General features: G+C 42.7%; 1 protein-coding gene across 3 annotated transcripts in view; it reads left to right on the top strand.

Annotated features, from left to right (window-relative positions):
* LEUTX (leucine twenty homeobox) overlaps positions 1-11,803 on the top strand; it is a 160,364-nt gene extending 148,561 nt beyond the window's left edge. For all 3 annotated transcript variants that reach the window (XM_055247719.2, XM_063621223.1, XM_055247720.2), the window contains exons 4-5: positions 10,021-10,172; positions 11,197-11,803. In XM_055247719.2, the coding sequence (XP_055103694.1) occupies positions 10,104-10,172; positions 11,197-11,634 (507 nt within the window). In that variant the 5' untranslated portion in view covers positions 10,021-10,103 and the 3' untranslated portion in view covers positions 11,635-11,803. The remainder of the gene's footprint in view (positions 1-10,020; positions 10,173-11,196) is intronic.
* The last annotated feature ends 4,438 nt before the right edge of the window (positions 11,804-16,241 follow it).

Here is a 16,241-nt window from a genome sequence, read left to right as displayed (position 1 = left end):
TCTAACCTCAGCTGCTGATGGCCTCTTGGTAGATTGTCTTAGCTGATGCCTTTGCTCTGGAAGATGGCACCGTTTCTCATTCCGTTTCCAGGAAAGGAAGATCCAATAGAAATTTACCCATCCTCTTGCCCTTGATGGCTAGAGCCTGAAAATGTCTCCAATGCATGTGACCTCACTCCTAGAGGGTCGCGTTTTGAGAATGCATAAAAGCTCACTTTGGGACGCCGAGGCAGGCGGATCACGAGGTCAGGAGATCAAGACCATCCTGGCTAACATGGTGAAACCCTGTCTCTACTAAAAATACAAGGCGTGGTGGCGGGCACCTGTAGTCCCAGCTACTCAGGAGGCTGAGGCAGGAGAATGGCGTGAACCCGGGAGGCGGAGCTTGCAGTGAGGCGAGATTGGGCCATGGTACTCCAGCTTGGGTGAGACTACATCTCAAAAAAAAAAAAAAAAGAAGCTCAAAGCTATTCTTTGTGGGCCGATGATGGATATAATAACCCCCTTATTCTCAGATCCGCAGGGAATTGAAGCGACTCCCTATGTTCTGATATTTTCTAAATGCAGTGTGCCGCATTCCTTTCGACTTCCCCAAGCCCAAACATTCCAGAGAATTTTACAGAAATTCTATTTTTCATCTGAATTTGGGGGCCTGCACATGAGACTTTCTCCCAGATTACCCTGTTTTGTCCAGAAATCCCTTATATTTCATGTCCTTGGGACTCCGTTAAAGGGAATAAGGAGGAAAGTCCTCCTTACTGTTTCTCATGCCTTCTTGAGCTCTGTGTCCTGCATCTGTAGTGCATGCTATTAACTTTCCTCCCAGATCTTCTTACCCATCAGGGCACTCATCCCTCAGATGCTGTCACGAGAAGCTGGCTCCCCCCACTCTGGAGAGTTGTCCTTGGTCAAACAGAAGTCACTTCACTTCGGAGGTATTCCAGGCCACCTCTGTTGCAAATCCCTTCAGTCTCTCACTCAGGGCATTGCTTTTGAATTTCAATGCTAAATCAGATGTATCTTTCTTCAATATTCTGTATATGAAGGTTCACAGGGAAGAAACTCATACAGATCATTTGATAATGTCAAGCAAAAGTTGTAGAAGGCCATTGTTTTGGACTGAGCTCCTATACTGGACCCAACAGACCAGACCAAACCAAAATAGAGTCACTCATGCTAAATGCCACATTATCCAACTGAAATTTTACGATGGCAGAAAAATCCCCAAACAGATCAGTTTTTCCTGACAATGGGAGATCCCACTTTACCTCAGTCAGGGTAAGAAGGACGTCCCCTCTGCTTTAACCCTTATTTTAAAAGTAACCGGAAGTAATCTGACGTGAACCAATCAGCTTTTTTTCCTATTTTTCTGTTTCCTTTTTCCCAGCTTACAAAATTAACTGTTCTGCCACTGGCCAGTGGCAGCTCTCATTCTATTTCGTAGAATGAAGGCTAATAAAAAGATTCATGAATTATGAATAAAAGCCAATTAGATCTTTATCTAAAGGTGCTATAATTTTGTCTTTCAACATTATTTGCCTTAAATTGATACTCCTCACACTGATTTTCATCCACATACAACTTCTTATCATATCTTATCCTAAAGTATCTTATCCTAAAGTATAATGAATACCACAGACTGGACAATTTATAGTGAAAAGAAACTTACTGCTTATAGCTATGGAGGCTGGGAAGTACAAGGTCAAGGGGCTCACATATGGGGAGGGCCTTCTTGCTGCATCAGCCCATGATAGAAGGCAGAAGGAAGGGAAGGAAGGAGAGAGAGAAAGAGAGAGAGAGAGAGAGACACTCGATGTTATAACAAACTCACCCCCGAGATCCTGAGATAATGACATCAATCCATTAATCCAGTCAGGCAAGCCGAGCTCTCCTAACCTAATCACCTTTGATTAGGCCCCATCTCCCAACACCGTTGCATTAGGGATTAACTTTTCAACACATGAACTTTGGAGAACATATTCAAAGCATAACAAGAAGGGAAAACTAGTTTACTTTTTAAATACATGTTGATGCCTGTAGCACACATCTGGACACCAGGCAACATTTTTCTAAGAAGCCTCCTACTCATCAATTCTTCTCTACCCCACCCATGACAAACATATTGCCACTTTCTGTAAGTGGCATTAATAGGAATTTGAATTATGAGTGCAGAGGTAACCGGCAAGTCTAAATGGAAGGACCATGACATACATCAGTAAGAACAAGATAGAACGACAACCTGGCTTAACAGGATGCCATGACTTTATAAACCTATAGTAATTTAAGGCATATGAGATGTACAAGTCTTAAGCTCAGAGGAGAGGCTGATGACAATTACACCACTACAGTTAAAGACTGCAAACTGTAGCCGGGCGCGGTGGCTCACGCCTGTAATCACAGCACTTTGGGAGGCCGAGGCGGGCAGATCATGAGGTCAGGAGTTCGAGACCATCCTGGCTAATATGGTGAAACCCCGTCTCTACTGAAAATACAAAAATTAGCCAGGCGTGGTGGCGGGCACCTGTAGTCCCAGCTACTTGTTAGATTGAGGCAGAAGAATCGCTTGAACCTGGGAGGCGGAGGCTACAGTGAGTTGAGATCACACCATTGCACTCCAGCCTGGGCAACAGACTGACACTCTGTCTCAAAAAAAAAAAAAAAAGACTGCAAACTTTGGCATCAGGCTGGCTGGATTCAAAGCCTGATTTTGCCACTTGTTAGCCCATGAATAGTAACAAGATGCTTAAATTCTCTGTGCTTTAAAGTTTTCATCTGTAAACTAGAGATAATATTAGGACTTGCATCACAGGATTTCTGTGAAGATCAAAAGAAATAATTTTCCTATTCACTGGAACAAATCTTAGCAGAGCAGGCATTCAAATAATTAAGCAAACAAATGAAGAAGTGTCAGAGGTGTTTTAACGTTAAGTTCTGCAAAATTCCCTGCTATTCGGGAAGTCATACCCTTTGACTGTATCACTCTCTTTCCATCCTCATCAGTGCCACAGGGCAACTCCAGGGACTCATTCTAAAATTTATAAGGAAAATTTGAGGCCCACTTTATCCTTTCCAATAGGATTTGGGAGTTTCTACCCTTGACCGTGTTAGAAGTTTCCTGAATTTTATTCCTGTAAAAGACATAGATGGGGCCAGGTGCAATGGCTCGCTAGCACTTTGGCAGGCCAAGGCTGGACGATCTCTTGAGCCCAGGAGTTGAAGGCTGCAGTGAGCTATGACGGCACCACTGCACTCTAGTCTGGGCAACAGAGTGAGACCCTAAAACAGAACGTAAAAAGACACAGATGGGTCCTTCAATCATTTGGCCTTCAGTCTACCTGCAATGTTCCCAGAGCCAGGGTTCTTTCACTTGTCCAAGACTTCTCCAAACCAACCTGGTGGGGGTGTGGAGGTTGCGGGAGAGGACAGAGTTGGGGGGTAGTATAAGATGGGCCAAGACCAGCGTCCCGTCTCTGCTTCAGAAAGCTTGGGTCCACATTGAGTGTGGGGAGGCCATATCTCATGGATAGAGACTAGATCTGTCTCATCCACCAAATTACACTCACCCCACAAATAAGACCCATCATGGAGAAGAACATTAGGGGGAGGAATAAATAAACGAGTTAATAGGGTGCCTGAAAGGTGGAGTAAATGAGTAACAGAAGGACAGAGAGAGGGATGCTCAGAGGAAAGAAAGAAGCATGATTTTTTAAATGCAATTTATATTTTAAGTTTCCTTGCTGAAAACTCATTATGGGCTCCCCAGCTGCCCCCAAATCCATACTCAAAAGAAGATACAGGATCCCCTATGGTTTAGGCTCTGCCAAGTTCTTCGCCGTCATCCATTGCTGTCTCGACTGGAAGAGGTTGGACCGAGATGGGTGGGTGAAGGGCTTAACCTCCCATCATCCCAAACCCCTAGCAGGATGCCTCCTGCTGCGCTCCGGGTCTCACTGGAAGCCGTCCACACACAGGGCACTTCCTTCACCTTCCAAGTTTGAGTCATCTTACCAACTTATTTTTCTCTCAGCACCTTGTTTATTTACTCATTGATCCCAAGTGACATTTTTGAACATTTTATCCATTTTCTGTTCACTCCACTTTCCTTTATTTTCTTCCACTCTCTGGAGTCAAGGATTAGTCTTGAATCATCGTTTTATTCCCAGTGGCCTACACAGCATCAGGCATAGAATAGGTTCTCAATAAACAGATATTGAATGGATTATTGGAGGGCGTGATATTAGGGTAGGACAGGGTGGGGACATGATTACATTAAAATTCTGCTTAAATAAGAGGGTCTTTTAGCCCAGCAGTCACACAGAGTCAGCTCAGTAGCTCTGCGGCACACAGCTGATCGAACCCACTCATTTCTAGAAGACACAATGTTGGGTGAGTTTGGCGAAGGCAAGAGGCTGGGGTTTCAGTGATTGGGTTGCAGACAAATCAAGTGAGAGGTGTGGGACCTTGTGGTGGCTTCTGGGCTTTGTCAACCCTAGGTAGAAACCACTGGGTTTAGAAACCACTGGGTAAATTTAGAAACCACCAGGTTATACCAACAAGGATTGTTTGAAAAACAATTTGCAAGGGATTGTAGTAACTTAGGAGTTTGTTTCTCCACATCTCTTTTTTAAGGAGATGGGGTCTTGGTATGTTGCCCAGGCTGGCCTCAAGCTCCTAGGCCCTAATGATCCTCCCACCTCACCCTCAGGAGTAGCTGGGACTTATAAGTGTGTGCCACCATGTCCAGCTAATTTTTAAATTTTTTGTAGATAGGATCTCACTCTGTTGCCTAAGCTCGTCTTGAACTCACATCCTTTTTAATGCCTGGTAACTTTCATACTTTTTAAATGTCAGTCCGTTGATGGGTATAAAATAGTATGTGATCTTTAATTCCCATTTCTTTACTAACCGGTGTAATTGAATCTGTTCACTCTATTTTAAAGGCCATTCTGTTTTTCCCTTATGCTAATTTTTATGTTTATATCATTTCCCAATTTTTAGTATGCTTTTTTTTTCTTGAGGCTTAGTAGAATATTTTTGTTGTCTTCTAGACACTAATAATTTATCTCTTATATGTGTTGCAAATATATTCTCCCAGCCCGGCTTGTGTTTTTCAATATACTTATGAGTACTGTTGTACAAATATTCTAAAAGTTGTTGTTGTGAAATTTATCAACATTTTCCTTTTATAATTGTACTTGTAAGACGTAGTTTAGAAGTGTATTACTGGCTGGGCGTGGTGGCTCACGCCTGCCAAGGTGGGCGGATCGCTTGAGGCCAGGAGTTGGAGACCAGCCTAGACAACATGGCAAAACCCTGTCACTACTAAAAATACAAAAATTAGCCGGGCATGGTGGCATGTGCCTTTGTTCCCAGCTACTTGGGAGGCTGAGACACAAGAATTGCTTGAACCTGGGAGGCAGAGGTTGCAGTAATCTGAGATTGTACCACTTCACTCCAGCTTGGGCAACAGAGCAAGACTCTGTCTCAAAAAAAAAAGTGTATTTCCTGGCTGGGGACATAAATGTAATTTTAGTTATATTTTATTTTAACTTCTTAAAATGATTTGATTCTAATAGAAAAATTATGCATCAACAAGCTGACTTATCAAAACTTGTACCTGGCTCTTCTAATATGTTTTCCTGTTGTTTAATACTAAACATACAAAAATACTAATTAGTTGATTTTACATATTGACCTCTCAGCTTGGTAGACGATTTTAAACTCAAAGCCACATCCTTCCTCGATTTTACCTCCTATAACTTATCAATGTGCAGTGTTGCTTTTCTAAAGACCAGTAGAATTCTAATTACCATTCCTTTGAAGGGAAATTCTACTTCCCTTTAGAAGCTTCTGGAAATTTCTATGTATTCCTGGTATTCTGATATTTTTGCAACAATGATCCTGTTGTTCATTTATTGTGCTCATCGTGGAACGGCTTCAATCTGGAAACCCCTGTGCCTCATCTCTTAAATCTTGATTTTTTTAAATAAGTATTTTCATGATACTCTCTGAAACATTTTTTAGTCAGAGATATTTTTAGTCACATAAATATTGCTAGTGCTGGACATCCTGAGCTGAGATCTTATTTTTTTCTGATCTTTTCACTCTTTTTGTCCACTTTTGTATATTTTTTCTACTTCCTAGAATAGCTTTGTCTTCCAACTCTTCTATTATTGCCTAAGGGTTTCTTTCTAGCTATTGATTTCAAAGAACATTTGTCTTATCAGACTTTCCTTTCTTTTCAAGACTTTCTTGATGTATGAGTGAAATACCTTTTATCTGAGAATATTAATTTTAATATTTATAGATATTCTTTTTTTTGGTAATTTTTTTCTAACTTTTAAATATTTTTAGTAGAGATGGGGTTTCACCATGTTGGCCAGGCTGCAGTTGAACTCCTGATCTCAAGTGATTCACCCTCCCTGGCCTCCCAAAGTGCTAGGATTACAGGCATGAGCCACCATGCCCAGCCTTATTTCTTTTCTTAAGAAAAAATGTGTTTATTTGCTGCTTTCCTCCTCTTCCTCCTCTTCTTTCTTTTTCTCTTCCACCTTCCCTTTCTTTTTTCTCTCTTTGTCTCTGTCTCTCCCTCTCTCCCTTTCTTGCTGTCCCCTTTCTGTTTGAGAATTTTTCTTCAATGTCCTGTAAATTTTTGTTCTGCCTTTGTGTCTAAACAAATGCTGAGACGCTAAGAAAAATTCGTGTGCTTGATCACTTATCTTCACTGTGCGATGATTGGGCAGCATGTTGGCTTTTTTTCCCCATGTATTTGCACAAGGAATAAGAGCATCCTGAAAATAGAAACTTTCCTATAAAATAGATGACCGTGAGAATCAGATTTTACTAGATGATGAGGTCTTATTTATATTCTAAACCATAGCAAAAACTCCCATTCTGCACTAATACAGTTTGCATATTTGTCCCCTCCAAATCTCATGTTGAAATGTGATCCCCAATGTTGGAGGTGGGCCTGGTGGGAGGGGTTTGGATCATGAGAGTAGATCCTTCTTAATGGCTTAGTGCCATCCTCATGGTAATGAGTGAGTTCTCTACCTCTAAGTTCACCTGAGATCTGGTTGTTTAAAAGAGTCTGGGACCTTCCCCTGCTGTCTCTTGCTCCCACTCTCACCATGTAACACCTTGGCTCCCCTTCGCCTTCTGTCATGGGTGGAAGCTTCCTAAGGCCCTCACCAGAAGCAGATGCCAGCACTATGCTTTGTGTATAGCCTGCAGAGCTGTGAGCCAATTAATTCCTCTTTTCTAATTTACCCAGTTTTAGGTATTCCTTTATAAATGCAAAATGGACTAACACATGCACCAAGCCTATAATTAACAGACTGGCTTCTTTGGTTACTCACATCTTCCCTAAAGGAGTGAACTTTCTGGGACCATGTTACTGTTAAAGATACGGAGGCAAACAGTATAAGTGTACGGAGGCTGCCAAAGTCACAGAGCTAGTAAATGAGAGAATCGACATTCATTCTCAGGTCACTAAGCTTCATATCTGCTTCCCTACTGACCCAATTAATAAATGGTCAAGCCAATAGCTTCAAGGTCTCACAAGCCAACCAACATAGACAGCAGTGCCACTGAGTCTATGACCAGTTAGGATAATAGGGCCTCAAATACTCTGAATCCTAGACTCATATAAACCTGGTATCAATATCATGCCACTATTCTATTCTATCTCAATAAGGACTCACCCAAATCTCATCTTGAATTGTAGCTCCCATAATTCCCATGCATTGTGGGAGGGACCTGGTGGGAGATAACTGAATCACGGGGCGGTTTCCTCCATACTGTGCTCATGGTAATGAATAAGTCTCATAAGATCTGATAGTTTTATAAGAGGTTTCCCCTTTTGCTTAGCTCTCATTCCCTCTCTTGCTTGCCACCATGAAAGACGTGGCTTTGCTCCTCCTTGCCTTCCACCATGATTGTGAGGCCTCCCCAGCCATATGGAACTGTGAGTCCATTAAACTTCTTTCCTTTATAAATTACCCAGTTTCAGGTATGTCTTTATTAGCAGCATGAGAAAGAGAAAGATGTCCCCAAGTTGCTAGGAAAACATATTGGTGCCCAACGTCATGAAGAGGTTGATGTTCCTCTTCCAGGGGGCTGTAGGATGAGGCCACAGAAATAAGCTTATCCCATTTGTGGCTAAAAAACGTGTCCTGCTCAGTGGAAGTTGGCACTGATTTTCTAGGAATGCAGAACACTCCCAGCAAGAGGGTGAGGAGTGGGTCTCGTGAGTCAAATGTTTAGCCTAAGCTCTTGATTCATAGGTCAAGCTCAGGAAAGAAGCTTACCTTTGGAATACGTATATTTGCATTCTAATAAAACATTTAAAAAATTTTTTTGTATTTTCATAGGCTATTGGGGAACAAGTGGTGTTTGGTTACATGAGTAAGTTCTTTAGTGGTGATTTGTGAGATTTTGGTGCACCCATCAATCGAGCAGTATACACTGCACCATATTTGTAGTCTTTTATCCATCACCCCCTTCCCACCCTTTCCCCCGAGTCCCCAAAGTCCATTGTGTCATTCTTATGCCCTTGCATCCTCATAGCTTAGCTCCCGCTTATGAGTGAGAACATATGATGTTTGGTTTTCCATTCCTGAGTTACTTCACTTAGAATAATGGTCTCCAATCTAATCCAGGTTGTTACAAATATCATGAATTCATTTTTATGGCTGAGTAGCAATCCATCATATAATTTATATATATAAAATATATAAATTATAATATTTGTATTATATATAATTATATATTGTATATAATTATGTGTAATTATATACAATATAATTTATATATTATACATGAATTATATATATATATACGCACACACACCCACACACACACACCACAGTTTATCCACTCAATGGACATTTGGGTTGGTTCCACATTTTTACAATTCGAATTGTGCTGCTATAAACATACATGTGCAAGTATCTTTTTTGTATAATGACTTATTTTCCCTCTGGGTAGATAGCCAGTAGTTGGATTGCTGGATCAAATGGTAGTTCTACTTATAGCTCTTGAAGGAATCTTTACACTGTTTTCCACAGTGGCTGTACTAGTTTACATTCCTACCAGCAGTGTAGAAGTGTTGCCTGTTCGCTGCATCCACGCCAGCATCTATTTTTTTAAATTTTTTTATTATGGTCATTCTTGTGGTTTTCATTTGCATTTCCCTAATCATTTGCGATGTTGAGCATTTTTTCATATGTTTGTTGGCCATTTGTATATCTTTCGAGAATTATCTATTCATGTCCTTAGCCCACTTTTTGATGGAATTGTTTGGTTTTTTTCTTGCTAATTTGTTTGAGTTCGTTGCAGATTCTGGATATTAGTCCTTTGTCAAATGTATAGATTGTGAAGATTTTCTTCTAGACTGTGGGTTGTCTGTCTACTCTGCTGACTCTGTCTACTCTGCTACTCTGTTCCTTTTGCCATGCAAAATCTCTTTAGTTTAATTAAATCCTAGCTACTTATCTTTGTTTTTATTGCATTTGCTTTTGGGTTCTTGGTCGTTGTGTTGCTGTCTATCTCATTTCTTAGGTCTAGTAGATAAAAGAGCGTCCATTGTCTCCTAAAGTTTTGATTATTTTTTATTTATGCTCTCTATTTCACTGAAGATTTTTCCCCTCATTTCTCATATCATTTTTTAAAAATTTCCTTAAATTGGGCTTCACTTTTCTCTGGTGCCTCCTTGATTAGCTTAATAACTGACCTTCAGAATTCTTTTTCAGGTATATCACGGATTTCTTCTTGGTTTGGATCCATTGCTGATGAACTAATGTGATTTTTTGGGGATGTTAAAGAACCTTGTGTTGTCGTATTACCAGATTTGGTTTTCTGGTTCATTCTCATTTGGGTAGGCTCTGTCAGAGGGAAGGTCTAGGGCTCAAGGCTGTTGTTCAGATTCTTTTGTCTCACAGGTGTTCCCTTGATGTAGTACTCTCCTCATTTTCCTCTGAATTTTTTTTAATGAAAGCCTTTTATCTGTTCTCTCTGCAGAAGGGCCAAGGCGTGATCGTCGGCCACGCACCAGATTTCTCTCCAAACAACTCACAGCATTGAGAGAATTGCTTGAAAAGACCATGCACCCGAGTCTGGCTACGATGGGGAAACTGGCTTCAAAGCTACAACTTGATCTATGCGTAGTAAAGGTCTGTTCCCAAGTGTGTCTGTAGGTAGCACGCCTAACCCAGAGCTTCACGCACACTTTTGATCATTGTTATAACAGTTCCTATTTATTGGCAATTGCTATGTGTAAGGACAAATGTTAAGCACTTTACATTTTTAATGTCATGAGCACCCACTTTATTGAGGAACACTAAAGCTCACATAGAAGAGCTGTCTTCCAAGCATTATAAACACAAGAGTTCGAATTTGAACCTAGACCTTTCCAACTCCAGACCCACCATGCGACACAGGACTCTTTGAGGCTAGATCTCAGATACTCCCATTTGGGTCTGTTCCTGTGTATTCAGGATGGGTTCTGCTTAATCAGGATGATCACAGTCATCCAGATGCTTGTCACTAAGTTCCCACAAAGTATTCATGGGAGAACACCTGGATGAACCCTAAAGACAACCCAAGCTAAACTCTCACCCCATACTCTGACTTTAAAATACTTTCTCTGGGCACCAGGCATGGTGGCTCACACTTGTAATCCCAGCACTTTGGGAGGTGGAGGCAGGAGGATCGCTTGAGCCCAGTTTAAGACCAGCCTGGGCAACATAGCAAGACCACGTCTCTATAAAAAAAAATTAAAAATTAACCAGACAAGGAGGCACATGGCTGTAGTCCCAGCTACTTGGGAGACTGAGATAGGAGGATTGCTTAAGCCCAGGAGTTCAAGACTGCAGTGAGCTATGATTGCACCACCGCACTGCAGGCTGGGTGACAGAGTGGTACCTTGTCTCAAAAAAAAAAAAAAAAATACACCACTAATACAAACACCCTTCCATTTAATACATCATGATCTAGGTCATATTCCACCCATTGCTAGTACAATCCTACACCCACTTTTCCCTTGAAACCCAGGACAGCAGCAGCTAGAAGGAGCTTCCCTTGTTCCAATAAATGTGAGACTCTCTCTCACACCAAAAAACCGAATTCCTGAGGAACAAGAGGATGCCCCTTTATACTCAACCTCCATTATTAACCTCCCCCCTCCTCCCTCCCTAGACTTGGTTCAAGAACCAGCGTGCCAAATGGAACAGGCAGCGGCGGCAGCAAATGAAGCCATGGCCACCACTAGGACCAGCAAACCAGACCATTTCAGTGAAGAAGGAGGAGACTCCCTCAGCCATAACTACCACAAACATTCATCCAATAAGTCCTGGAATCTCTGATGCAAATGACCATGATCTACATGAGCCTTCTGGTATCAAGAATCCTGGAGGAGCCGGCGCCTCTCTGAGGGATTCATCCTGGGATTCTCAGTCATATGACATTGAACAGCTATGTCTGGGGGCTTCAAATCCTCCTTGGGCCTCCACTCTCTATGAAATAGATGAATTTGTAAAGATCTATGACTTGCCAGGGGAAGATGACACCAGCAGCCTAAATCAATATCTTTTTCCAGTATGCCTTGAGTATGACCAGCTTCAATCTTCAGTGTAACTTCTTACACACCGCTTCTAGGGGAGGTTTGGATCTGACCCACTGACACATATTTCCAAACATCTTTAATGGTTTGACCCCAGTCCAAGTAGATCAGGGGCTGGGAATTTATCTTTTTCTGTAGAAAAAACAATAAAGGAACTCCCCTACCTTTCATCATTGCCTGCATTTTCTGAACTCCATTTGAGTGCCTCCTCTCCCAAATTTCAGCATTAAAGAGCGCATTCAGAGAAGTGACGCCAGAAGCACAGTGACATAGGAGGTTCTTGACTCTGATGCACTGAATAAACATCTATGCCTGGATCAGTTCTCTCTGGAAGAAAGTCAGAAGTGAGTTGAGAGACTCCTACACACCAGGCAACTAAGAAAATGTCTTAGCAGGCCAGTCGCGGTGGCTCACGCCTGTAATCCCAGCACTTTGGGAGGCCAAGGTGGCGGATCACGAGGTCAGGAGATCAAGACCATCCTGGCTAACACGGTGAAACCCCGTCTCTACTAAAAATACAAAAAATTAGCTGGGTGTGGTGGTGGGCGCCTGTAGTCCCAGCTACTTGGGAGGCTGAGGCAAGAGAATTGCTTGAACCTAGAAGGCGGAGGTTGCGTGAGCCAAGATCGCACCATTGCACTCCAGCCTGGGCGACAAGAGGGAAACTCTGTCTCAAAAAATAAATAAATAAATAAATAATAAATAATAAAAATTGAAAAAATAAATAAATACATTTTTTAAAGTAGACCTCATAGAAGTAGAGAGTAGAATGGTGGTTAAAAGAATCTGGGGTCATTGGGGGTAAAGGGGAGTTGGGAAGACGTTGGTCAAAGGATGCATAATTACATTTAGATAGAAGGAATAAGTTCAAGAGATCTATTGGACAGCATGATGACTATAATTAATGGTGATATATCGCATTCTTGAAAAATGCTAAGAGAGTGGATGTTAGGTGTTCTCACCACAAAGAAACAGATGATAACTATGTGAGGTAACACATTTCTTTAAATTAGCTGATTTGGCCAGGTGCAGTGGCTCACGCCTGTAATCCCACCACTTTGGGAGGCTGAGGCAGGAGGATCACCTGAGGTCGAGAGTTCGAAGACCAGCCTGACCAACATGGAGGAACCCCGCCTCTACTAAAAATACAAAATTAGCCAGGCGTGGTGTCACATGCCTGTAATTCCAGCTACTCAGGAGGTTGAGGCAGGAGAATCGCTTGAATCCTGGAGGTGGAGGTTGCAGTGAGCCAAGATTGCACCATTGCGCTCCAGCCGGGGCAACAAGAGTGAAACTCCATCTCAAAAAATAAATACATAAATAAATAAGCTAGATTTAATCATTCCACAATGTATACATATTTCAAAACATTATATTGTACAAGATAAAGTCATACAATTTTAAAAAACAAATAAATTTAGAACAAAATGATAGGGAAAGGTATTAGGGGCTGAGTGGTATACGGGAACTGCATACTACCTGCTCAATTCTCTGTAAGCCTCAAACTGCTCCAAAAAATAATGTCTGTTGCCTGGGGCAGTGGCTTATGCCTGTAATCCCAGCACTTTGGGAGGCCGAGGTGGTTTGGTCACCTGAGGTCAGAAGTTCAAACCAGCCTGACCAACATGGTGAAACCCCATCTCTACTAAAAATACAAAATTAGCCGGGCACAGTGGTGCATGTCTGTAATCCCAGCTACTTGGGAGGCTGAGGCAGGAGAATCGCTTGATCCTAGGAGGCAGAGGTTGCAGTGAGCCAAGAGCGCACCATTGCACTCCAGCCTGGACAACAAGAGTGAAACTCCATCTCAAAAAAAATTATAATAATAATGTCTTAATTTTTTTTTAAATGTCTAGCTCAGCCGGGCGCCATGGCTCATGCCTGTAATCCCAGCACTTTGGGAGGCCGAGATGGGCAGATCACAAGGTCAGGAGTTCAAGACCAGCCTGACCAATATGATGACACCCTGTCTCTACTAAAAAAAAAAAAAAAAAAAACTAGCCAGGTGTAGTGGCATGTGCCTGTAGTCCCAGCTACTCGGGAGGCTGAGGCAGAAGAACCACTTGAACCCGGGAGGCAGAGGTTGCAGTGAGCCAAGATCATGCCACTGCACTACAGCCTGGGTGGCAGAGCGAGACTCTGTCTCAAAAAAAAAAAAAAAAAAAAAATGTCTAGCTTGATTTTAAAGGAATGAATGATTCCCTAAGAGAACTTAGTGAGGGCTGGAGGCCTTGAGTTCCACCAGCCAATCCCAGGAGTTAGCTGTAAAAGTCACTACTCACCTTTGCAAAATTCAACTTGATCAGGGACCTCTCCTTTAGTTTCAGGAAGAAGAAACAAGAACCTTTAAATAATTAACAAGTAAGTGACTGATGTGAAGAAACGCTGAGGCTCTAAAGCTGGATGGAACAGAGACTGGACTATTCTCTGAACATCTAAGTCTATGCAGCTATAAACAAGAATAAGATAAAGCTGCAGGGGCTGACCTGGAGGCCGCAAGATGTATCGATAAACCAGGATGGTAGCAGCTGCGGAACTGTGAGGTGCAGCGGTCCCCAACGTTTTTGGCACCAGGAACCGGTTTCGTGGAAGAAAATTTTTCCACAGACTGCAGCGGTGGAGTGGGTGGGTTGGGGTGGGGAATTGTTTGGGGATAATTCAAGCATAATACATTTATTGTGCACTTTATTTCTATTATTATTACATTATATCATCAAATAATTATACAACTCACCATAATATCAAATCTAACGGGAGCCCTGAACTTGTTTTCCTGCAGCTAGACGGTCCCATCTGGGGGTGATGGGAGACAGTGACAGATCATCAGGCATTCAATTCTCATAAGGAGCATGCAACCTAGATCCCTCGAATGCGCAGTTCACAATAGAGTTTGCGCTCCTGTGAGAATCTAGTGCCCCAGCTCACCTGACAGGAGGCGGAGCTCAGGCTGCAATGCCAGCGATGGGGAGTGGCTGCAAATATAGATGAAGTTTTGCTGGCTGGCCCGCTGCTTACCTCCTGCTGTGGCGGTCTGGTTCCTAACAGGCCACCATGGGTACCGGTCTGTGGGGGTGGGGAGCGGGGGTGTTGGGGATCCCTGGTATAGAGTGCTCTCTTGTAACCCACCCATCCTCTGAGTGCAGATTTGCAAACACAACCACGTTCTCTAGAAGGGACCTATGAGCTGGAGGATAAGACCACAGCCTGGAGTTTTGCTTTTGACTTCCGTAACGTTTAGGCATTTTTTTACTTCTGAAATTTAATAAACGACTGTATTAAGCGGTGAAATAGTGAGTACACGGTTGTTTACTTTGTTATTCTGTTTGCATGAACATTTAAGAAAAATAAAACATTGAGAATGGGTGGTGGCAGGCGTGGTGGGAGCTTTTTTAAAAAACAACAATAAAACCTGTTCCCTGCGTGTAACAGGGATGTCTGTCTTCGGAGGAATTGGTGAGCTGCATCTCACCCCGCGGTAAAGCAAGGGGTCGTGGTGGTGGAACGTGACTGGGAAGTGGGAACTGAGCCTGGGGAGCAATTCTAGAAGCGTGGGGCTAAGCCATGTCCTGAGAGTTTGGGAAATGAATGTATTAAGTAGCCCAGATGCCTAACTCCAGGGTCACCACCAGCCTTTGAGCTCCAGAGGGCGCTCCGCGAACATCACATGAAAGTGCGCGGGGCGCTTGGGATGATGTTTGCAGGGGAACTGAGCCAGGCTGTGGTCCTCTGTGCCATCTCCTGCCGGTGGGCAGCACTCCTGTTGTGCACAGGGACCCCTGTTTCCTAGGTCCACAAACTGGTCGAGAAACACGAGTTGGCCCGGCAGCCCCAACTTGCTTTCTAACAAGAGGTTCTGTCCAAGTTCCCCACTCGACTTTCAATATATCACTCAGCGCTTAAGCCTCGCCCCTTATCCTTGCTGCCCAATCAGGAGCGAGGGTTGGATCCCCAGGGGCCTGGGGAAGCAGAGGGTTCTTTTTTTTTTTTTTTAAACCTAAAAAATTAAATGAAGATGAAAATGGGAGATTCTTCATGGAAGTTTTAATGACAACAATTAGTCTACGAAAAAATAGGAAGTCTGAATGGACCAATAACCAAAGAAGAACTTGCAAAGGAAGTAAAAGATCTAAGAAAGTCCTAGAAGGTTTTATGGGCAAATTCTGCTATACATTCCGACAAATCGTAATTGTACTGTCTCCTTAATTTTTCTGTAAATCTAAAACCATTCTAAAATAAAAAAAAACTATTTTAAAAATGTATCCAATCCCCCTCGTCCAAACCTTTGAAATGCTAAAGTTTTCTTTAAAAACCCTCAATATCTCTGATTATTTTGTAAAGGTTTTTGTTTAAGACTATCTATTGAAGGCAGGGCGTGGTGGCTCACGCCTGTAATTCCAGCACTTTGGGAGGCCAAGGCAGGCGGATCACCTGAGGTCAGGAGTTCTACACCAGTCTGGCCAACATGGTGAAACCCTGTCTCTACTAAAAATACAAAAATTAGCCAGGTGTGGTGGCCCTCGCCTGTAATACCAGCTCAGCTACTCAGGAGGCTGAAGTGGGAGAATCGCTTGAACCTGGGAGGCGGAGGTTGCAGTAAGCCGAGATCGCACCACTGTACTCC

Source organism: Symphalangus syndactylus, chromosome 17 (assembly GCF_028878055.3).
Source record: "Symphalangus syndactylus isolate Jambi chromosome 17, NHGRI_mSymSyn1-v2.1_pri, whole genome shotgun sequence".
NCBI classification, from domain to species: domain Eukaryota; kingdom Metazoa; phylum Chordata; class Mammalia; order Primates; family Hylobatidae; genus Symphalangus; species Symphalangus syndactylus.
This window is presented reverse-complemented; position numbering and strand designations above follow the sequence as displayed.